This window comes from Rana temporaria, chromosome 2 (genome assembly GCF_905171775.1).
Source record: "Rana temporaria chromosome 2, aRanTem1.1, whole genome shotgun sequence".
In the NCBI taxonomy this organism is placed as follows: Eukaryota; Metazoa; Chordata; class Amphibia; order Anura; family Ranidae; genus Rana; species Rana temporaria.
Genome location: NC_053490.1, coordinates 48292710 through 48316639, shown reverse-complemented (window position 1 = coordinate 48316639; position 23930 = coordinate 48292710). Strand labels below are relative to the sequence as shown.

Genomic DNA, 23930 nt, shown 5'->3' with positions numbered 1-23930 from the left:
TTTCCTAGTGGTGTGTCTTGACCGACTGTATGCTGGAAAGATGATTTAAAATGAGTCTTCAGTGTAAAAATGTGTAGTATTTATCACAACGCTGCATAATAATTTTGGCTGACTGTAGCAATGATGGCAAGGAGGCCCTATGTAGAAATGTGAACAGTCCCTAACTCAAATGTCCTTTTGTGCTCAAGTCCTGACTCACCTTTGTTCATTTATCTAAACTTTTAAACAGAGTCCCCAGCAGACTGAAAGTGTAAACAGTAAACTTTTATTAAACAACTAGTAAAATTGTACTATAAAAACATTTTTTAAAAAAATCTTTGTTCTAAATACACAGAGATAAAGCTATAACCTGTCATTTAGTGGAATGATCTAGCTCTCTTCATAATGACTGTTAGATATATTTGCAATACAAGCTGTAGTATAAATCAGCAAGGATTTCTAAAGGTGACGCCATACAACAATAACATTTAACTGACACCAAAAAGTATGCAAAAAGCTGTTAGTATGGAAGATCACCAGTTGAGAGCTCACAGGTAAAACAGAGTATTAGAAAGCTCTATGCTTGGCTCCCGATGAATACTTTGCCCGACCAGGGAGGTGAGTTTATAGGCATACTGGCATGGTGCAGGCACCCGAACCACCCCCTGTAAGATACACAAAGTAGCACAAATGTTAAACTGCATTGTTAAATACTGAAGATGATAATTCTATACTGCAGAACATGCAAACAATTGATCTAAAAGGTTAACTAACGGACATATGTTCATATATTTTAAATTTGACACAGTGGGATATGTGTTTGATGAATGAGTTTAGCCGGCGTGGAACAGCTGTTCACATGTGTTAACTATTTATAACCATATTCAGATGAAAAAAAAATGGGTTATATACACTGTATACATATTCTAAGACACTTGGCTGTCTGCAGAATCCTGACGCAACTAACTACAATTCATCTTGTACCGGTCTGCCTTCATCAGTATTGTTACCAAAGTGATACAAGCATAAAAGTAAAAATGTTTTTTAATCAGAATTCCCACCTAATAACTGATAACCAAAGTATTTCCTTCATTTTCATCTGTCTGCGTGGATGCCCTGCAGACCTTTCAACAAAGTCAAAGGTTAAAGAGGAGTTCCACCCAAATTTGGAACTTCCTCTTAACCCACTCCTCTCCCCCTTACATGCCACATTTGGCATGTAATTTTTTTGGGGGGGAGTGGGGGCTTCAGCACGAGTGGGACTTCCTGTCCCACTTCCTCCTTCCTGTAGGCGACTAAGCTTAATCGCCTTCAGGAAGGGGCTGCTGTAGGCGATCGCCTAGGACACGTCACAGGTCCTAGGCGATCTCCTGGCCAATTACACGGCGCGGCGCCGGGCCGCGCCGCTCGCGCATGCGCAGTGGGTGCCCGGCCGTGAAGCCGAAAGCTGTCACGGCCGGGTGCCCACACTGAAAATGAAGACGCCGGCCGGGGAGGGGGGGAGAGGCGCGTCGCTGGAGCAGGTAAGTGTCTGTTTATTAAAAGCCAGCAGCTACACTTTTTGTTGCTGCTGACTTTTAATAAACATACAAATGGCTGGAACTCCCCTTTAAAGAGGAATTCCAGGGATGGATAATTTTATACATAGTTATATTGGACCAGCTTGGACCAATGTAACTACGCATATACCATACCTGGCTGATGCCCCTGGAAGCTAGAAAACACTGACATGGACACCACTACTCCAGTGATCTTTACTTACTTCTTGGTGCCTCGGTCTACTGCACTGTGAACACAGGAGGTTGGCTGCTTGACATAGATGCCATTCAGGGAATGTTTGCATTTTTCAATGAATTTAAAATGTTCTCTGATTGGAGGTGTGTGGGTGCAGAGATCTATAATGCCGCCTACACGTGATCAGAAATTCCGATAAGCAAACCATGGATTTTTTTCAGACAGAATGTTGGCTCAAACTTGTGTTGCATACACACGGTCACACAAAATTCTGACCGTCAAGAACGTGGTGACTTACAACACTACAACGAGCCGAGAAAAATTAAGTTAAATGATTCCGAGCATGCGTCGAATTGATTTCGAGAATGCATGTTTTTTGGCACGTCGGAATTGCATACAGACTATCGGAATTTCCGACAAGAACTTTTCCCCATCGGAAAATTTGAGAACCAGCTCTCAAATTTTTGCTGTTCGAAAATTCAGACAGAAAAAGTCTGATGGGCCCTACACACGGTTGGAATTTCCGACCAAAAGCTCACATCAAACTTTTCTTTTCGGAAATTCCGACTGTGTGTTTTTCGATCAACCTGTTTGTTTAATTAAAAAAAAACAAAAAAAAACGTAAAGTGTATACGCCCAGCTTTAGAGGTCATCCAACTGATGAATATCAGGTGATTAGAGAATGCTGGCAAAAAATGTAATGTGTTTAGTGAGATGGGCAGACAAATGCCAAGGTATCTACAGACCGCATGTGGAGGAAAACAGAATATAAATGGGAATACTGAGGATGGGGCAATGTGAGACTTTTGAATACTAGGTCAGCAAAGAAGTTGACTGGTGTCAAGGCCAATTCTCAAAGGGTGCAAGAGCAGAAAGAATGCTCAGTACATCAAACAGGAAAGACGGTGATCCTTCACTTTAATACAGAGATGGAGAACATATCAAGAGTTAGGGCAAAATCTGATGGTTGGAGGCCTGTGCAGAAAAGGGGTCCATGTAATGGATCTAGCCTCCACACATAGTGAAGCGTATGGTGGCAGTGATTTGGAGTGGAGAAACCAGGCACTACCTGTCCTTGAGGAGTACAGAAGCAAAACTGAGGGAAATATTCATGGAGATGCAACTGATGGATGCCAATGTCAGTGTCAGGTAAAATATCATGCTGAAGGGAAGTAATATATACAATGATATGAGGATTAGACCCAGATATTCTTAACAGTACAAGGACAGGGGAGAATTCTAAGGAGTGCCATTTCTCTTAAGGGCCGGGTCTGATGTGAATGTACAATATATATGTAAAGCACTGTGTAAATTGACTATACAAGTATCTGTAATTATTAAATACATTTCAACAACAGGAGGAAGTGATACCATCAGTGTTTATGTCTATGATCAGAGATTTGGCTCAGGAACTCTTTAGGAAAAAGTTCTTCAAGGCACCCTAGCACAAGAAGTCTTAAGCCTCGTACACACGACCGAGCTTCTCGGCAAAAACCAGCAAGAAACTTGCTGGGAGATATTTTTTTGTCGAGGAAACCGGTTGTGTGTACATTTCCATTCGAGGAAACTGTCGAGAAACTTGACGAGCCAAAAAGAGAGCATGTTCTCTTTTTCCTTGACGGGAATGGAGAAAATTGGCTTGTCGAGTTTCTCGACGGCTTCACAAGGAACTCGACGAGCAAAACGATGTGTTTTCCCCGTCGAGTTTCTCGGTCGTGTGTACGAGGCTTTAGTGTCTGATTAAGTGTCTAAAGATACAGCACAAAAACTATGAAGAGATAGGGACTAAATCCCTTTGTAGTTTCATAGTTCCCGCAGTTGACTTGTTGAAAGCAGAAAAAAAATGGTATTGCAGTTTGTTTTGTACAGGGTTGCATAGCTGTAATCTAGTTAGGGTGTAAATTCTGACCCATGTCCATAGCCAAAAGCTCCAGAACTGGACCATGGAACAATTGAAGACGGCGACTGGGAGTGATGAATCATTTTTTATTTTACATCATGCAGATGGCTGAGTGCGTGAAGAAGGCAGTGTGATGCTTTGGGCAATGTTCTGCTGGGAAACCTTGGGTCCTGACATTCGTGTGGATGTTACTTGACATGTACCAACTTGTTGCTGACCAAGTACACCCCTTCATGGAAATGATATTCTCTAATGGTAGTGGCCTCTTTCAGCAGGATAATGTGCCCTGCCACACTGCAAATGTGGTTCAAGAATGGTTTGAGGAACACAATGAGATTAAAGATGTTTACATGGCCTCCAAATTCTCCAGATCTCAATTCAATTGAGCATTTCTGGGATGTGCTGCACAAACAAGTTTAATCCACGAAGGCCCCACCTTTCAATTTACAGGACTTAAAGGACCTGCTACTGATTGGTGCCATATATCACCACATACTATCAGCGGTCCAGTGGCATCCATACCTAGATGGGTCAGGGCTGTTTTGGCAGCAAAAGGGGGACCTACCCAAAATTAGGAGGGTGGTTACAAAGTTATGGTTGGTGTATGTTCTTAGGAGCATGATGGGGCATGCACTATTGGATAAATAAGGGTCCAAGTGCAGAATTATGAAAGTCTTTGAAATCCACCCATCCAAACAGGTAATAGGTAAATCAAAAATCCTAATTTGTTAAACATACATTCTAGAACATAGAGAAAGTGATATTCATAAGTACTTGGGGTGTCCCAAAGAACTGAACAGCACTTTGCAAGCAAGTTCACTGGATACACTGTATCCCGGAGATTACTGTCCACGGCATTCCGTGCCGATTGGCAAACATTACAGGCAGTCTCTGTTATTGAATGAGTGATCTGGGTACAGTCCATCTTGGTCATTAGACCATAGCAAGTGATCAGAATGAAGCTCTCCTCTACCCTGTTCAGGGGTGTTATGAGTAGGCCAGGAATTGGGACCAAGCCCTTGCAAGGAAAATCTTCTGCAGGTTACCCATCACCTAAGGACCCTAGCTAAAAACTGAGGCTTAGCTGAGCTGAGATGGGCTATGTCTAGGAGAAGATTCCTACTGTACATACACCTGAAGGTGGAAACATAACCTAAGTAGTCATGAATATATATTTTCTGGGTCAGTAGTACACTGCTGCCATACAGCTTGATTACAGCAGAGCGCTCCAAGCCTCCTCACTGACTCCCTGCGGCTTCCGATCCCGCACTCTGGGTACTGGTTCGGGTGACTGCTTCCTGATAGTAATGGTAATTTACTGCCTTCTACTGCACCCCGCTTTTATATGACAGCTTTCTGCTGTGCTCTCCATCCTCACTTTTCCAACACACTGCTCTGGCACATACAGCCAGCCAGCCTTGCACACATCTTCCTGAGATTAATTAGTAAAAGGGCTCTAGGGAAGAAAGTATTAGAGATCTTCTATCGTTCATATGTTATATTGATGTATTGCATCCTAGTTTGGTACTCCAATTGCTTACTGACAGATAAGACCACTCTCTAGAAAATAATCCACGCCGCATAGAAAATTGTGGGCTGTAAACGTCTCTCTCTAGATGAAATTTATCAGTCTTGTTGTCTTTGTAGAGCAGAGAAAACAGTGAGAGATTTGTCCCATCCTGGTCATCACTTCTTTGAATTATTGCTGGTAGACTGTTAGGCCTCGTACACACGGCCGAGGAACTCGACGTGCCAAACACATCGAGTTCCTCGGCCAGTTCAGCACTGAAGCCGCCGAGGAGCTCGGCGGGACGAGAGCTCCCATAGAACAACGAGGAAATAGAGAACATGTTCTCTATTTCCTCGCCGAGCTCCTCGTCGGCTTCCTCGGCCGAAAGTGTACACACGGCCGGGTTTCTCGGCAGAATTCAGCGAGAAACTCGGTCGGAAGCTGAATTCTGCCGAGGAAACTGGTCGTGTGTACGGGGCCTGAGAGATTTGTCCCATCCTGGTCATCACTTCTTTGAATTATTGCTGGTAGACTGTTAGGCCTCGTACACACGGCCGAGGAACTCGACGTGCCAAACACATCGAGTTCCTCGGCCAGTTCAGCACTGAAGCCGCCGAGGAGCTCGGCGGGACGCGAGCTCCCATAGAACAACGAGGAAATAGAGAACATGTTCTCTATTTCCTCGTCGAGCTCCTCGTCGGCTTCCTCGGCCGAAAGTGTACACACGACCAGTTTCCTCGGCAGAATTCAGCCAGAAACTCGGTCGGAAGCTGAATTCTGCCGAGGAAACTGGTCGTGTGTACGGGGCCTTACTGTTAGTTACTGTTTGTTATAACAGGGTGGTCTTATTTTTAAAGATGGGAATGTTTTATAATTATTTGATATAAATTTGACTCATGTACTGTAAATGTGCATGCAATGTATTTTTTTTTTGTATAATGTGAGAAGTAGGATTGAAATAGAAATGTTATTTTACAATGACAATAAATATTATTTACAGTATCTATCTCTAAATTTATAGTCCTCTGTCTCCTGCAATGTACAATTAAGAAAACGTATTTAGTCTCAGATAGAGATGGAAAAGATTAATCTCTATTCATTTTTACTGCTACATATTAGTGATAATCTACTATATTTTGCAATTTCATCCATGAACATGCTTGAATGAATTTACTGCAATGAAAAACTGTAGAGGTGGAATAACCTGTGGCAGTTTTGAAAAGAGTTATGTATTGTTTGAAGAAATACAGACTCTTCTATTCCTCCATTTATTTACGATACACAAGGATCTTTGCTGGGTTGGGCACACATATTTTCAAAACTGTTTCCTTTCCTATTTTTGACCAGTAGAGGTCACTAATGTACTGAACACAGCACATACTGCATGTAAACATTCTGCTTTAATAATATATTCTATGTATATCTGCTCTAGTTAATTTAGAATATCCGTCCTCAATATTAAATCTTAGAAAAACAACTATGTCCAGCACACAAAATCCCTTACAAGGCCTGGATAATCTGGCTAGTATTAGAAAATGCATGAAATAGTACATCTTTATATTGTGTCTTTAATACATAGAGCAGAGTAATATATTTCAAAGATATTCCTTAAAACAATTTTTTTTAGCTGTTCTAATGGAAAGACCCTTCCCATGCAGCACATCCACAAATTCTTATCAGTGTTGCAAGCTACTCTGCTGTCACAGATTTTAGATGACAGCCTCTCAATCTTTTGGTGACAATCTAATATGTATGGGGCAGCCCAAGATACTCTTACAGAGATGAGTCAACACCAGGAGACATACTACTTCCTCCACAGCCTAAAGAGGAATGCTTGGGCAACCCAAACATTCCCGTTTAGAGCCAAAATGGGCACAGCAGAGATTGTATGATGTTCAGATGTGCACGTGTGATTGTATAAAGCCAGCATTAACGTGTAGTCTGAATAACCTACCTTGTACTAGTGCATGTAATATGCTACTATAAGAGCTGCAGAAATGACAGACTGCATTCATGTTTTACTTAAACAAACCAGCCTTTCCAATGGAAGAATTCTAATGGGAAATTTTGTTGAGTAGGTATTAGAGAATTTTGCTCCATTTTCCTTCTACTGTTTCTCCGATGTTTGTTCCAAGCTCAGTGGGGACAGAGAATATGAATTTGCATAGATAACACTACTCTACATAACCCATTTGCTACATTTGTCTTTTTTTCCCTCTTCTATTTTTTTTTTTTTACAACAAAGTCGAGGAGAGATCTGAGAGCTATGGGAACAATATACTAATTTTCATATGAATATTTAAGTGTTTGTAGCATTTTCTGGTGTTCCAGCACATCTGCTTGTTATTGCATGTGTTTTCAGAAACACACGACAACCCACCTAAAATACACAAAAACATGGATAATGTGCCGCACAGAAAGACATTCTAAAACTGCACGTTTTTTATAATTTAAAAAGTTTAGATTTATAAATGTTTTCAGGGCATTTTCACATTTTAATGCTGTGTGGTAATGAAGTAACGTGTGTTATATGTCATATCACACATTAATATGCATTGTGTTAGGGCAGCCTATTCATTTTAAATGGGCAGCCAATGCACCCAGATCACTGGGAAGCCAGATCACTGCCAGCACTACAATGCACAGCATGTATGCCTGATCTGTATTAGTTTGTTAGGTTACATTCACACCATTGATTAGAGCAGGTGCAAACTGTCATGGCAGTAATGCGATTCCTGTTGCAGCTCAGAACGTCTAGGTGCAGCTGCCGGCCCCATTTACTATAGTGACATGTCACCAGTGCCTGTTGGTATAGGGAACTGGGCTGAAGGCCACACTGAGCTGCAGCAGCTACAATTTGCACCGGTCTTAATCAACGGTGTGCAGTGTGCTAAGTTACTACAGCAAATAGATCTGATAGGGCCCTCAAAGTTTGATATCGGCAACAGGGAAGACAGAAGCAATTCACAAATTAGATGAGTCACAACAATCTGTGTGAAGACACGTCCGATCTGGAAAGAAACATGCCATTTACTAAACCAGTTAACTGACATTATGAATTATGTAATTCTCCCGGCATCAGACACATCTGCATGGAAATATCAGGGAGAAATAAAAAAAAAATGCATTCCAATACAAAAAAAAAAAAAAAAAAAGAATAAAATCAGTGAATCATAAATATTTGTTTTTCAAAAATATTTCCAAATAGATTTGTCTCACGTATAGAGAATCATGCAATTACGGATCCAGGCAGTCATGATTTTTAAATTGTTTGATTCCCTACTGGAAGACTCTGCATTAATATATTTGGTAGAATCAAAACAATTCACCCTGGATGGAAATCAATTTAGTCATTCCTATTCACAGTTTTCAAACTTTGTATACTAAATCTTTCGCTTACATGTCACATTTGACAGTTAGCCTCACTACTGTCGTATCTCTTCAGGGAAAATCAAGTTAAGTGTTATCTAAATATAGAACTTTTTATTTTGGGAGAGGGAAGAGGTTACATAAAACCCCAGATAGATTTTCTTTTGCGCTCTGTGCCCTAATGTGTGTGTGTGTGTGTGTGTGTGTGTGTGGTATGGGGGGGCTTCTTCACTTTCTGTCCCACAGACACAAGAGCAAGTCACACAAAAGTGAGATACAGTGCATTGTTTACAAAGTGAGTGGAAATCTTCTTTAAGACCGTTGTGTTTTACTACATGATTCATTCTCATTTCTTTCAAAGACAGCTATTCATACATTGCCTTAAAATTGTACATATTTTGTCATGTTACAACCAAAAACGAAAATATATTTTATTGGGATTTTATGTGATAGACCAACACAGAGTGGCACATAATTGTGAAGTGGAAGGACAATGATAAATGGTTTTCAATTTTTTTTTTACAAATAAATATGTACTAAGTGTGGTGTGCATTTCCATGAGTCAATACTTTGTAGAACCACCTTTCTCTGCAATTACAGCTTCAAGCAAGTCTTTTTGGGGATGTCTCTACCAGATTTGCACATCTAGAGAGTGACATTTTGCCCATTCTTCTTTGCAAAATAACTCATTTTTTCTGTCAGATTGGATGGAGAGTGTCTGTGAACAGCAAATTTCAAGTCTTGCCACAGAGTCTCAATTGAATTTAGGTTTGGACTTTGACTGGGCCATTCTAACACATGAATATGCTTTGATCTAAACCATTCCATTGTAGCTCTGGCTGTATGTTTAGGGTCGTTGTCCTGCTGGAAGGTGAACCTCCGCCCCAGTCTCAAGTCTTTTGCAGACTCCAAAAGATTTTCTTCTAAGATTGCCCTGTATTTGGCTCCATCCATCTTCCCATCAACTCTGACCAGCTTCCCTGTTCCTGCTGAAGGATGTTGTGTTCAGGGTGATGTGCATTGTTTGTTTTCCACCACACATAGCGTTTGGCTTTTAGGCCAAAAAGTTAAATTTTGGTCTCATCTGACCAGAGCACCTTCTTTCACATGTTTGCTGTGTCCCCCACATGGCTTCTCGCAAAACTGCAAATGGGACATCTTATGGCTTTCTCTCAACAATGGCTTTCTTCTTCCACTCTTCCATAAAGGCCAGATTTGTGGAGAGCACGACTAATAGTTGTCCTGTGGACAGATTCTCCCACCTGAGCTGTGGATCTCTGCAGCTCCTCCAGAGTTACCATGGACCTCTTGGCTGCTTCTCTGATTAATGCTCTCCTTGCCCGGCCTGGTCAGTTTAGGTGGACAGCCATGTATTTTTAGGTTTGTAGTTGTGCCATACTCTTTCCATTTTCGAGTGATAGATTGAACAGTGCTCCATGAGATGTTCAAAGCTTGGGGTATTTTTTTATAACCTAAATATACTTTAAACTTCTCCACAACTTTATCTCTGAACGGTCTGGTGTGTTCTTTGGCCTTCATGATGCTGTTTGTTCACTAAGGTTCTCTAACACACCTCTGAGGGCTTCACGGACAGCTGTATTTATACAAAGATTAAATTACACACAGATGGACTAAATTTACTAATTAGGTGACTTCTGAATGAAATTGGTTCCACTAGATTAAAGTTAGGGGTATCAGAGTAAAGGGGGCTGAATACAAATGCACACCACACTTTTCAGATATTTGTAAAAAAAAAAAATTGAAAACCATTTATCATTTTCTTTCCGCTTCACAATTATGTGCCACTTTGTGCTGATCTATCACATAAAATCCCAATAAAACACATTTACATTTTTGGTTGTAACATGATAAAATGTGGAAAATGTCAAGGGGTATGAATACTTTTTCAAGGCACTGTATTTGGATTTCCCATTTCTGTTCTCTTCCAATGACAATGGTAACCAGGACAAAAAGAGGGTAATTTTCCAAAGAAGAGGGCAATTTTCACAAAGGACCAGTAACAATTTTATTTCAGCATATCCATAAAAAAAAAAAAAAGAAGAAAACTGAGGACACAAAAGTAGGGGAACCGCATCACCAGCTAATGCGTTTCAAGCTCACTTAACACTTAATCATAGTTCTAATTGGAGCTACGATTAAGCACTACATGAGCGTGAAATGCATTAGCTGGTGATGCTGTTCCGCATCTTTTGTGTCCTAGATTTGTTTTTATGGATATGCGGAAATAAAGGTGATTTTAACCAGATGTGCGGCCAACCATACCTTTTTTGCTACTTGGAATCTGTAAGCAACAGGGCCAACACCTGGTTAGTGTGGCAGTGGAGGTGGAATTAAGAGACAGACCTAGAGCTGTGTTTGCATCCATGATCCTGTAATAATCTCACTGATTTATAAATAAGTGTTAAAAATGTTCCAAGTATATTTTACTTACTGGCCAGTTGTAGTACAGATGACAAAGCTTGTATGTCAGACGTTGCAGGTGATCGGGTTTAAGACAGTTGGAGTCATAAAGCACGTTGTAATATGTAGGGTTTACTGTACCCTGGCGGGCATTTTGACTTATCAGGAAAAAGTCATACCTAGGAAACAACAGTTTTGTATTGGGTTAAGCATATATTCAATAACCTATGCAAAAAATCATCTTGGGAGAAGACAAGTTGTACGGAGTGATAGCTGGGCACTACAGTATTAGAGCACACAAAGTGTTGGGATCTTTCTTTTGATTCTCACCAAGCACATGAGGACATCTACATGGAGTTTGTTGGTTGTCCCAATGTTTGAGGTCATTTTTTCTCATAGTGCAAAAACATACTGGTATGTAAACTGGCTTCCACCCAAAGCTGACCATAAGGCATATGACTGGGATAGAGAAATTAGAATGTATGGGCCTGATCCACAAAAACCCTGCGTAACTTAACTTTTGACATTTAAGTTACACCGCCGCAAAATCTCTACCTAAGTGCCCGATCCACAAAGCACTTACCTAGAAATTTTGAGCGGTGTAACTTAAGTGCCGCCGTCGCAAGGCGGTCCTCCTCTCCGGGGGGCGTTTAAAATTTAAATGAGGCCGTACTGCGCATGTGGGTACCTACCGGAGCATGATGGGACGGTGATGCCTATATAAATGGGATGCAAGGCGCGCTTCCATCATTGCAGTGACAAGAGGCGACGTGTCAACATCGGAAGAGGGGAGAAGAACAGAAGAGAAGAAGGTGACGTCACAGAAGACCGCACTGGCTGCCTGTTAGTAATTGAGCTAACACACGAAGATAGCAGGCAGCCAGCGCTGAAGAAGAAGGCACCGGACAGCTGCAGAAGAACCGGGGTGCGCCGAGTCAACAGCGGAGAGCGGCGAATATAGAAGAAGACCCCTGGAGAGCGGAGAAGACCCCCAGAGAGCGGAGAAGACCCCCCCCCCCCGGAGAGCGGAAGAAGAAACCCCCCCCCGGAGAGCGGAGAAGACCCCCGGAGAGTGGAAGAAGAAGCCCCCCCTGGTATTAGAGCTAATAAAGAAGACAGGGGGGGCCTCCGGAGCAGAATAATAAATTATTTAAAAAACCCTTGTGTTGTGTGTTTAATAACTTTAACTTTTTGCCTCCAGGTGAATGGGTAGGGGTACGATGTACCCCATATCCATTCACTTAGGGTGGGGGGCCGGTATCTGGGGGCCCCCTTATTAAAGGGGACTCCCAGATTCCGATAAGCCCCCGCCCGCCAACGGCAAGGGTTGTCGGGAAGAGGTCCTGTCCTCATCAACATGGGGACAGGGTGCTCTGGGGTGGGGGGCCCGCAGTGCGCCCCCCTGCCCCAGAGCACCCAACCCCCCCATGTTGAGGGCATGCGGCCTGGCACGGCTCAGGAGGGGGGGGGCGCTCGCTCGTCCCCACTCCCATTCCTGACTGGCCGGGTAGCGTGCTTTGGATACGGGTCTGGTATGGATTGCAGGGGGACCCCCTACGTCGATTTTTCGGCGTAGGGGGGGTCTCCTTACAACCCATACCAGACCTAAGGGCCTGGTATGCTCCTGGGGGGGGAACCCATGCCGGTTTTGATTTTACAAATTGCCGTGGAGTTCTCCCTCGGGAATGCATACCAAATGCCGTCGCTTGAATGTGCTTTTACATGGTGTTACTAACTTTACACCATGTAAAAGCAGCCCTAATTTTACACTTGCAAACTAAAACTTACGGCGAAAAAACGAAGCTGAAAAGCTTTGTGGATCGCCCTAAGTGCTAATTTGCATACCAGAAGCGGCATTTCGACTCGAAATGCCCCCAGCGGCGGATGCGGTACTGCATCCTAAGATCCGGCAGTGTAAGTCTCTTACAGATGTCGGATCTTCTGCCTAACTTTGGAAAACTGATTCTGTGGATCAGTTCCAAAGTTAGAACCAGGGATACGACGGCTTACGCCGGCGTATCCCTTTTGAGGATATGGCCCTAAGTACCTATGAGAACATGGACTGACTGACATGGTTCCATTGTCTTTTTAACACAAAGAAAAAATATAAATCAGCTTTATAGCTGAGTAAAATACATTTTTAACAATACTAATCTTTTCATGGATGTGAAAGTAGACAGTAAAAAGACTAATACTTATCGTATTATGCTGCGTACAGACGGTTGTTTTTTGTGATGAAAAAAAACCGACGTTTTTGAAACTTCATTTTCAATAACGACGTTGCCTACACACCATCGTTTTTCAAAATGCTCTAGCAAAGCGCGGTTACGTTCAGCACGTACGACGGCACTCTGTTCCATTGAAGCTCGCTTCATAACTTGTTTCTGAGCATGCGCGGGTTTAAAAACTTCGTTTTGAAACGTCGTTTTGCCCACACACTATCATTTTCATTGACACAAAAAACGACGTTTTTAAAAACGACACAAAAAATTCGAGCGTGTTCGAATTTTTTTTTGTCGTTTTTCAGAAGACACACGGTCATTTTAAATGACGTTTTCAAAAACGTTGTTTTTTTTCATCACAAAAAACGACCGTCTGTACGCGGCATTAGTCTTTTTACTGTCTACTTTCACATCCATGAGCACTGCACAGTGAAGATTGGAAGATACTTTTACTGCTGCCGTTGAACACCTTGTTCAGCCCTGGTGATTGACATAGGCCACACCATGGCGTTGTCTGGCTGGATCCTGAACAGTCATCCTTGAAGGTGCTGTGTTCGATGAGACAGTCGAAAACTGTCAAGATTGTTTTGTTTTTTTTGGAGTGGAGACTGAAAATAATAACAGTTTCAGGCTCCACACACACTGGGCTTTAAAAAAGCCTGTTCCCTTGGGAGAAAAAAAACGCTCATATAGAGCATTTTTTGTACAAAGTCTACATGAGTTTAAAGAAGTGTTATGTTTTTTTCTGCCAGTAAGCTCCGAACAGAAACACAAACCAGAAGGGTTTTTTCCTGCCTCTAAACGTTGAGATAAAAATATGCCTGTAATCTTCCTAATGTGCATGGACACATAGGATAACATTGAGCTGCTTCTACAGGCAGAACACAAAACTCTTGCAGAAGCAACGTTTAAGCCAGTGTGCATGAAGCTTCAAAGTACACAACACAGGCTCAGTCTTTCCTACAGAAGATACGCAGCATTGAAACTGACTCACCATTCACGTCTTGTAGCCACACTGTCAACCACTGTGCCCAATGGTGGGTTCTGCAGCCCTCGGCCAGCTTCACTGAAGAACCTAGTGGTGCATCTCTTCCTCACTACGACAAATGTCATTTTAGGGCTGAAAAAACACAAGCCAGCATTAACAAGGTTATTGAAAAGGCACCTTATCCATTTCATACTATTTAACAAGCATAAAGATTTATTTTATCAAATACTCAAGATAAACACTTATGTAAAATAAAAAATCAGACAGACTGAATGTTGAGGAAGGATGATCACATGCTGCACTGGGGCCCACAGGGGTTAAGTCTACCTTTCAAAGAATAAGTTCACCTTGCTCAACATGATACACCATGTTGAGCATTCACCCCCGAATCTGCCTCCTCCCTGTGATCTGCTTTCACAATTTGAAAACAGCGTGGTCGTGTGGGGCTCCGCCTCATTCAGAGTTGTACAAACTATATTCATCCATTGCGGTTGAGGGCTTGTAGTCTTCAATGAACTGCGAGGGCACTGGTGAATGCTCTGGTAGTCCATTAAGCGGCCTGGACTTTAGTAACTACCTGTCCATATAGGAGGTGTACTGACAGTCTGCAAGAGCCTGACATTGTACCTGTGATCTGCTGATCATGGGTACAATGCTTTACAGACATTACTCTACAGATTTTCTTTTTTATAAATGTACTTAGTATTACATGCAAAAAAAATTGTACAGTATTTAACATTTTTTTTTAAGGTGAGCTTAGCTTTTAAATATAGCTACTCATATAAAAAAAAATCATGGTGCTGAACGAGGCACAAAAAGGGTCCTGAAAGACACCATGTACACAGCATCAAAACAAGATGTGTGACATGCCATTCTAAAGCCTGCAAAGTTGCATCGCAGCTGCGCTACATTGATGTAAACAGAAACCAATGGCAGCAATGTTTTCTTTCCATTGTCATGACATTCAGTGCGACCCAAAATGCATCCGAAATCGCAGTAGTATGAACCAGGCCTAAGGATTTCTTCACACGACTGTAAATATTTTACTGATGTAATGACGTGTTTTCTAAGAGAAAAGTTTAAGCACAAATATCAGAAAAATACTTGCGTATAGATGCTTTTAAAATAATATAGACATGTATGCATACATAATGATAATTTACTCCCCCTTTATTTAGACTTAATTTGCACGATTACAAATGTGTATACATGTATTTATATAACAAACAACAACATAACTCCTGTAAGAGCCGGTTCACACTGGGGCGACACATCAGGCGGCTCAACCGCCTGACGAGTCGCGTCCCATTGAATGCAATGGAACCGTTCTAATAGGAGCGACGCAAGTCGCTTCGACTTAGAAAAAGGTTCCTGTACAACTTCGGGGGCGGCTCAGGGCGACCTGCATTGACTTCTATACAGAAGTCGTTTTGCAAATCGCCTCTGAAGTCGTCCTCAGGACGACTTGCAGAGTCGCCCCCGAAGTCGTGCTGCTGCAGTGTGAACCGACTCTAAGAGGGAGGTTTGTTATGTACTTGAATCGTATAGTGCCACAATGAGGATTCATTTTCTACCTTTGTTTGGCCCACACCTTTATTTGCATTGATACGTGCATTTATACGCCCAAGCCTGTTCTAGATGCAGATTTTAGGATTCTGTGTTACGGATCTGAATGCAGTGCATGTTTACACCCCCCTGTGTAAATGACTCCATTGAAAACAATGCAGCTGTGTTCAGATCTGTAATTAAACAAAACATTGTATGTGTGTTTTTTTTTTTTAAATGAACACTGGCAAAAGCTTGGCAAGGAACACTCCCAGTGCACCCACATACAGCCCCGCCCACTCCGTGAGACTCCAGGTTTGTAGCAATCAATAAGGAAAAAGAGAAGACAGAAAAGAGTAAATTGTGTCCTGCACTGTATTGTACTCCAAATTCCAAATATCTTAATCATACAGTACAGGAAGAGGAAGTCCTAGACTTCTTTTTTTACACTGTGATTACTTGTTACAGTGATGATCACTGTAAAAGCAATCATTTGATCTGTCATGAATGGCTTTCATTCACGACTCATTGTTGACTCAAAGTTATCACATGGTACCGGGTGCTGTGATTGGCCCAGGTACCATGTGATCCCTGGTGACCAATCACATATCACACACAGTAGTAAGCAGTGATGTCATAAATGAATTTAATTCATGACTATTGTTTACGATTTGACACGATCTTACAGTGATCACGTGTATCTGGCCCACTCACATCAGCCTGATATGGAGCACTGCAATCTGCTGTGTGCGGTAAACTCAGCACTTGCAGATTACATCACTGTGTCCCAGGGAGCGCCCACAGTGCACATTAGCACCATGTTGTATGGGTACATTGAGATGCCTGAGGGAGCTGCCCCCCAGTAGTAAATGTACTGTTGGTGGTTGGAAAGTTAAAACTGTTAAAACTGTTTATTGATGTTAATTCACAGGACATCTGTACAGGGAGTGCAGAATTATTAGGCAAATGAGTATTTTGACCACATCATCCTCTTTATGCATGTTGTCTTACTCCAAGCTGTATAGGCTCGAAAGCCTACTACCAATTAAGCATATTAGGTGATGTGCATCTCTGTAATGAGAAGGGGTGTGGTCTAATGACATCAACACCCTATATCAGGTGTGCATAATTATTAGGCAACTTCCTTTCCTTTGGCAAAATGGGTCAAAAGAAGGACTTGACAGGCTCAGAAAAGTCAAAAATAGTGAGATATCTTGCAGAGGGATGCAGCACTCTTAAAATTGCAAAGCTTCTGAAGCGTGATCATCGAACAATCAAGCGTTTCATTCAAAATAGTCAACAGGGTCGCAAGAAGCGTGTGGAAAAACCAAGGCGCAAAATAACTGCCCATGAACTGAGAAAAGTCAAGCGTGCAGCTGCCAAGATGCCACTTGCCACCAGTTTGGCCATATTTCAGAGCTGCAACATCACTGGAGTGCCCAAAAGCACAAGGTGTGCAATACTCAGAGACATGGCCAAGGTAAGAAAGGCTGAAAGACGACCACCACTGAACAAGACACACAAGCTGAAACATCAAGACTGGGCCAAGAAATATCTCAAGACTGATTTTTCTAAGGTTTTATTGACTGATGAAATGAGAGTGAGTCTTGATGGGCCAGATGGATGGGCCCGTGGCTGGATTGGTAAAGGGCAGAGAGCTCCAGTCCGACTCAGACGCCAGCAAGGTGGAGGTGGAGTACTGGTTTGGGCTGGTATCATCAAAGATGAGCTTGTGGGGCCTTTTCGGGTTGAGGATGGAGTCAAGCTCAACTCCCAGTCCTACTGCCAGTTTCTGGAAGACACCTTCTTCAAGCAGTGGTACAGGAAGAAGTCTGCATCCTTCAAGAAAAACATGATTTTCATGCAGGACAATGCTCCATCACACGCGTCCAAGTACTCCACAGCGTGGCTGGCAAGAAAGGGTATAAAAGAAGAAAAACTAATGACATGGCCTCCTTGTTCACCTGATCTGAACCCCATTGAGAACCTGTGGTCCATCATCAAATGTGAGATTTACAAGGAGGGAAAACAGTACACCTCTCTGAACAGTGTCTGGGAGGCTGTGGTTGCTGCTGCACGCAATGTTGATGGTGAACAGATCAAAACACTGACAGAATCCATGGATGGCAGGCTTTTGAGTGTCCTTGCAAAGAAAGGTGGCTATATTGGTCACTGATTTGTTTTTGTTTTGTTTTTGAATGTCAGAAATGTATATTTGTGAATGTTGAGATGTTATATTGGTTTCACTGGTAAAAATAAATAATTGAAATGGGTATATATTTTTTTTTTGTTAAGTTGCCTAATAATTATGCACAGTAATAGTCACCTGCACACACAGATATCCCCCTAAAATAGCTAAAACTAAAAACAAACTAAAAACTACTTCCAAAAATATTCAGCTTTGATATTAATGAGTTTTTTGGGTTCATTGAGAACATGGTTGTTGTTCAATAATAAAATGAATCCTCAAAAATACAACTTGCCTATTAATTCTGCACTCCCTGTATATCGATTGGAAAAAAGGGTACCTAAATTTTTTTTTTTATTATAATTACAGTGCCATCATCCATGTACAGAAAGAGAATATTATAAATACTATAAATGAAATCATGTGTGTTTAGTATCACTTTAATCTCTGCTCCTGTGAGGTAAAGCTGCATGATTCTGGGAAAAATGAGAATCGCGATTCTTTTGTATAAAATGAAGATCACGATTCTCTTGCGATTCTCAACATTTTATTTATTTAAAGTTATCGTTTGTTTTTCTATCCTATCTTTTATTTTGCAATCATGCCTGGTCTAGCAGAGTACAAGATAATAAGTAAAGATGATCAAATTATTGTGTTCATAAGTTACAGGTTACAACAGATTTTGGAGGAACCTGCAGCAGAAGAAGCTCTGCTTGTCTCAGGCACATGTAAATCTGGTGCAGCCCTGCTGGATGAGGGTACCAGGACTCAACCTAATTTAATGATGGCTACAACCTTCAGTCCACAGCTTGAACATTCCTGCACTATACTGTTCCCAACATCGCTCCTCCTCAGTTGCAGGAAGCACCTTTTGGTGTTCCTGCAGTGTCTCTAGAGGCAGGCTGAGAGACAGGCTGCAACACAGACTGTACAGTACAGCTGCCGCTGAGGGTGCACAGTGTCAAGCGGAGAGATGATTAAGAGGGAAGCTGCAACAATCTCTCGATTTTCCTGAGCAAAGGAAAGTACTTCTGGCCGTAAGGTATGCTGCCTATACTTACCTCAGCTCCAGCGCTGTTGCATCCCCGTGCTCCTGGGTCTTGATAGATGGCCACTTTGATTGCCCGAGCGGGGATGACGTCACTCCTGCACATGCGTAGGAGTTCAGTGAGATTCGGCATTGTAAGTCAAGCCTGGCAAAGATTAGCAGCAGGAGCACCCGATTATCAAGCGAGGATCAACTAATACCCACAGCTGCTAAGCTTGTGTCAACCCCATACACCACAGGAACAATTGTCCTGAGCAGAAGAAGCCGATTGTACCTGGCCAGCACTCATTTGTCTTTACTGTCCATAAAAAAGAAGGAACACCACCAAGCTACAGCCAATGTGGGTAACTAAACTTTATTGGGTTACAAGACCAGTGTGGAAGTCACACCTATTCACCCTGAACAGGTGGACAAAACATTATCCCAGAAAATATTCTTACACTCACTGGAGTTGGGGGAACCTGCTCTTGTGTACCCTGTATTTGGGGTTTCACTAATTGGGTGGAAGATGCTGTTAAGTGCAGATCTGGAAACTCTTGTGTCATATAATGTGCTAATGGCACCAAGGATTCACCAACCAGACCGAAGGAGGAGGGGAGTAGAGGTGGAGGTAAAGGTACACAACTATCTCAGGGTAGGGGGCAGGGATGGAGTTACCACCTTATATGTACAGTTAACAAAAACATGTATGTTAAAGCGGAGGTTCACCCGTATATATTACTTTTTTCCCTTAGATGGATGCTCGTTTTGTCTAGGGGAATCGGCTAGATGTTTTAAAATATGAGCTGTACTTACCGTTTACGAGATGCATCTTCTCCGTCGCTTCCGGGTATGGGCTGCGGGACTGGGCGTTCCTATGTTGATTGACAGTCTTCCAAGAGGCTTCCGACGGTCGCATCCATCGCGTCACGATTTTCCGAAAGAAGCCGAACGTCGGTGCGCAGTATAGAGCCGCACCGACATTCGGCTTCTTTCGGCTAATAGTGACGCGATGGATGCGACCGTCGGAAGCCTCTCGGAAAACTGTCAATCAAGAAGGAACGCCCGCTCCCGAAGACCCATACCCGGAAGCCGACGGAGAAGATGCATCTTGAAAACGGTAAGTACGGCTCATATTTTAAAACAATTAGCCGATTCCCCTAGACAAAACGAGCAGGAATCTAAGGGGAAAAGATTAAACAATTAATAAATGGGTGAACTCCCGCTTTAAATGCAGAATATATACTGCACTTGTTGAATCTTATGACAAGGCTGCTGAGGCATAGTCTCTGATTACAGAGCAGGGGAATGGTAGATTTCCTTGCCCTGACCCAGTAGACACAGACTCTGCTAAGCCTCAGCTGATGTTGTTGTTTCCCATGTTGGGTGGGGCATGGAGTGCTGCCATTAAGCAAGCACTGCAGACTGACCCAAAATAAGAGAAGCTTAGAAGTCTAGCATCTAGCCTCCCTGTGAAGGGAGACAAACAAAACATTTTCTGGGACCATCAAAAACTGTAAAATGAGGATCTGTTCACCAAAGGCAGCGAGACAGAAATGGTCAAAAGGTAAAGCTCACTGTACCTAAAAAAACAAAACAAATACAATTTCCGGCTCAACTCGCCAACCTGTCTGCTACCAACCAAATTATCCTGTCTAACAGTTTGGGTTAACACCAGGGGTTTACTTAGCATGCATTTGCAAATACATGCATAAGCTGGACAGCCACACCAAGGCACCCCGATATTTCTGCAGTCCTAACTCTTGTAAATTTATGAGAGCCTCCACAGTGGAGTGTCCAGTGAGCCCCTGTGCCTTTAAGGAGGAGTGGGCTACATCTAGGCCCACCTGCTCTCCATCTATTCATTAGAATGCATGTGCTTCCACTGTGGAGACTCTCATAAATTTACAAGAGTTAGTACTGCAGAAATATTGGGGTGCTTTGGTGCGGCTCTGCAGCTTACACATGTATTTGCAATGTGCCTAATCAATTCAGAAGACACTTGTTGAATGCTGTCAACCCTACTAGGTTACTTGGAAGACACCAAGACCAGAGCTTGATGCAGAGTTTTCTCTGGCAACCATGATCAGAGATATAGCCAAATAGATTCAGTCCTCGTCAGGAACCATAAACCAGACAGAACCAGAAAGTGTAGTGAAAATCACAAATATAACAGTTCAGGAATGTAGTCAAAAACAGAAGCCAGGGTTTGGATGTCAGAGCTGGTAATTAGACAAGTTGGGGTCAGAAAACCAGAAGTCAGCTTAGTCAGGAACAAAAATGAGAAACAGGAATCGCAAGTGAAATCAGCGAGGACAAGTCATACATAGGAACGCAGGAAGGAAAGCACTGGAGATCACAGACCCTGAAAGGGCAAGGAATAAATGAGCTAAGCTGCTTTAATAGCAAAAAGGGTCTGGCTGTAAGCTGGACTAGTGCGGCAGGTAAATGGTAACCAGGTGAATCACTGTGGTAAAGAGTGACTGCTAAATAACCGACGCTAAAAAGAAAAGAGCTGCTCGTTAAATAGCAGGAGCCCAGCCCTGACAGTCCTGTGTTGCCTGCCATTGGGTTGGTAAGGCAGGAGGTGTTCAGAGAGCTCCACTACAACATTTGCCTGCACCTGAACAATTTAGGAGGGTGAGGGTGGATATCATTGGGTGACTAGCCATTGCCAGCAATTCAGAAAAATCTTACATCCTGACAGTTGTGGACTAAGCTATCCCGATTCTGTGGCACTATCATCTCTAATAGCGGACAAGGCCACTAGTGCTTTGCTGGGAATTTTTGCAAAGTCATATTGTCAGTGGAGCGCCTTGGTGATCAATGTCTGCAGTTTGTATTTGACCTGATTCAGGCTCTCTACAAATACAGATAATGAATATTGAGGCTAGTCCTTACAACCACAAACAAATGGTCTGTGCCTCACTAGCTGTTTGCCCACAAAGAGGAACCTCAGAAGTCCACAGGATTCTTGCCATTTGGACTCCTATACAGAAGGCAAGTGAGAGGACCCTTACACCTAATCCAAGAGATTTGAGAGGGCAAGATTTCTGGACCTGAGGTCGCCACAGTAGATTATGTGATGAGGCTTTTGGTCTCCTATGTAATATCAATAAATACAATTTATAATAATAATAAAATAATAATAATAATATTAGAAAATGCATTTCCTGCAGAAAATGAGTGGGAATGCTGAATAGCTGAATTGCTAAGTTCACACCAAAGCCATTCACCATAACCACTACACTATCTTCAGGACATACAAGCAGTGTTCCTTCAGTACTTATAAAGCCTCTCTTTGATCATTAAAGGGGTTGTAAAGGTAAAACAAGTTTTCCCTAAATAGCTTCCTTTACCTTAGTGCAGTCCTCTTTCACTTACCTCATCCTTCGATTTTGCTTTTAAATGTCCTCATTTCTTCTGAGCAATCCTCACTTCCTTTTCTTCTGTCTGTAACTACATACAGTAATGCAAAGCTTTCTCCCTGGTGTGGAGAAAGCCTCTTAAGCAGGATGCCCACTAACACACAGCTCCTTTCTCTATCTGCAAAGTAGAGAGTGTCCTGACTTGCCTGGTCGCCCCCTCCCCCCTCAAGAGGTTTTCTCCACAACAGGTAAGTGAAGGAGGACTGCATTGAGGTAAAGGAAGCTATTTAGGGATAAAAAAAATACCTTTACAACCCCTTTAATCCCCACAACTAATGAGTGAGAGAACCCTTCAAACAAACCTTAATAAATCCACAACAGTACATGCTATCTAAACAGCGACTTCACCGTTAGAAACACACAGCCTTTGTGAACATATCGGTATAAAATTTATGTTGATAAACTTAAAAATGTGGGCATGTCAGCGATTTAAAAAATAGGTTTTCTGTGCAATTCACTGGGAAATCTAAAAGAATTATTTACATGACAGTCAATGGAAGAAAATGTGGAACACTTGTCACTTGGAAGCTCATCCAGCCAAAAGTAAAATGCGTATCACAAAACTGAGCACATTGTCTGAAACCAGACAAAAATACAATTGATGTATAAATTGTGTATGACAAGTAGATTTTGTGGGTGTGAGAGCAATTTGTTCCCTTTCTATAAAGATAATTTTTTTAAAGTTCTCTGCTCTAATGATGACATCATCCACTCTAAACCAGCACCATAGAAGCACTGTATAATGGATAACATTTTCTGAAAAAATCACTAAACTTAAACTGCTTTTTCACAAAAACTGTAAAAGATATCAAACTGAAAAGATATAGCCGGATAGCTGAATATTTTGTGAATGTTTTAAAGTTTGTTTGGTGTCTGTAGATGAAAGTATGAAGGAGCTGAAACTTTTTGTAGCGGGAGCATGTTTTAAGGATTTGAAGCATGTTCTCATTGACTTCAATGTAAAAAAAAAAGTGTTAAAAAGCATAATATTTTAAAAAATATAAATAGTACAAAAAAAGTTGAAGAAGTACCATCATTAGCTGAAAGAGCTGAACATTTTAAAAGTTGCATGGTCTCAATATCTGAAAGTATGCAGAAGTTACGCAGAGCCAAAAAACGTACGGAATAAAATTGAAATTAATAATAAGAATAATAAAAAACGAATAACAATCCTGGGAATGCTATATATATCATTCCCACTAATAACAATACTGGGAATGCTATTTAGCATTCCCACTAATAAGAATAATAAAAAACGAATAACAATACTGGGAATGCTATATATAGCATTGCCACTAATAAGAATAATAAAAAACGAATATCAATACTGGGAATGCTATAGAGCAGTGGTCCCCAACCTTTTTGGCACCGGGGACCGGCTGAGTGGAAGAAAATTGTGCCAAGGCCCGATTGGGGGGAGGTTGGGGTTGGCACGCGGGGGGTAAGCGATTTTTCGCGGGCAATTTGTCAGCGCATTATTTCTATTATTTCATTGTAGTAATAAATGAAATAGTTCTACCCACCATAATGCAGAATCAGTGGGAGCTTTGAGCATGTCACTTGCCATGTCGCCTGCCACCAAATACAGAATGTCACTTGCCACGCTGCCTGCCAACAGA

The 23930-nt window shown here is 42.0% G+C and overlaps 1 protein-coding gene across 1 annotated transcript in view; it reads right to left on the bottom strand.

The window, feature by feature from the left end:
- Positions 1-243: 243 nt before the first annotated feature.
- PIWIL4 (piwi like RNA-mediated gene silencing 4) overlaps positions 244-23930 on the bottom strand; it is a 356967-nt gene continuing 333280 nt past the window's right edge. Inside the window, exons 19-21 of the mRNA XM_040340167.1 lie at positions 14130-14255; positions 10945-11092; positions 244-644 (exon numbers count right to left, since the gene is read on the bottom strand). Coding sequence (XP_040196101.1) covers positions 528-644; positions 10945-11092; positions 14130-14255 — 391 coding nt within the window. The 3' untranslated portion in view covers positions 244-527. The remainder of the gene's footprint in view (positions 645-10944; positions 11093-14129; positions 14256-23930) is intronic.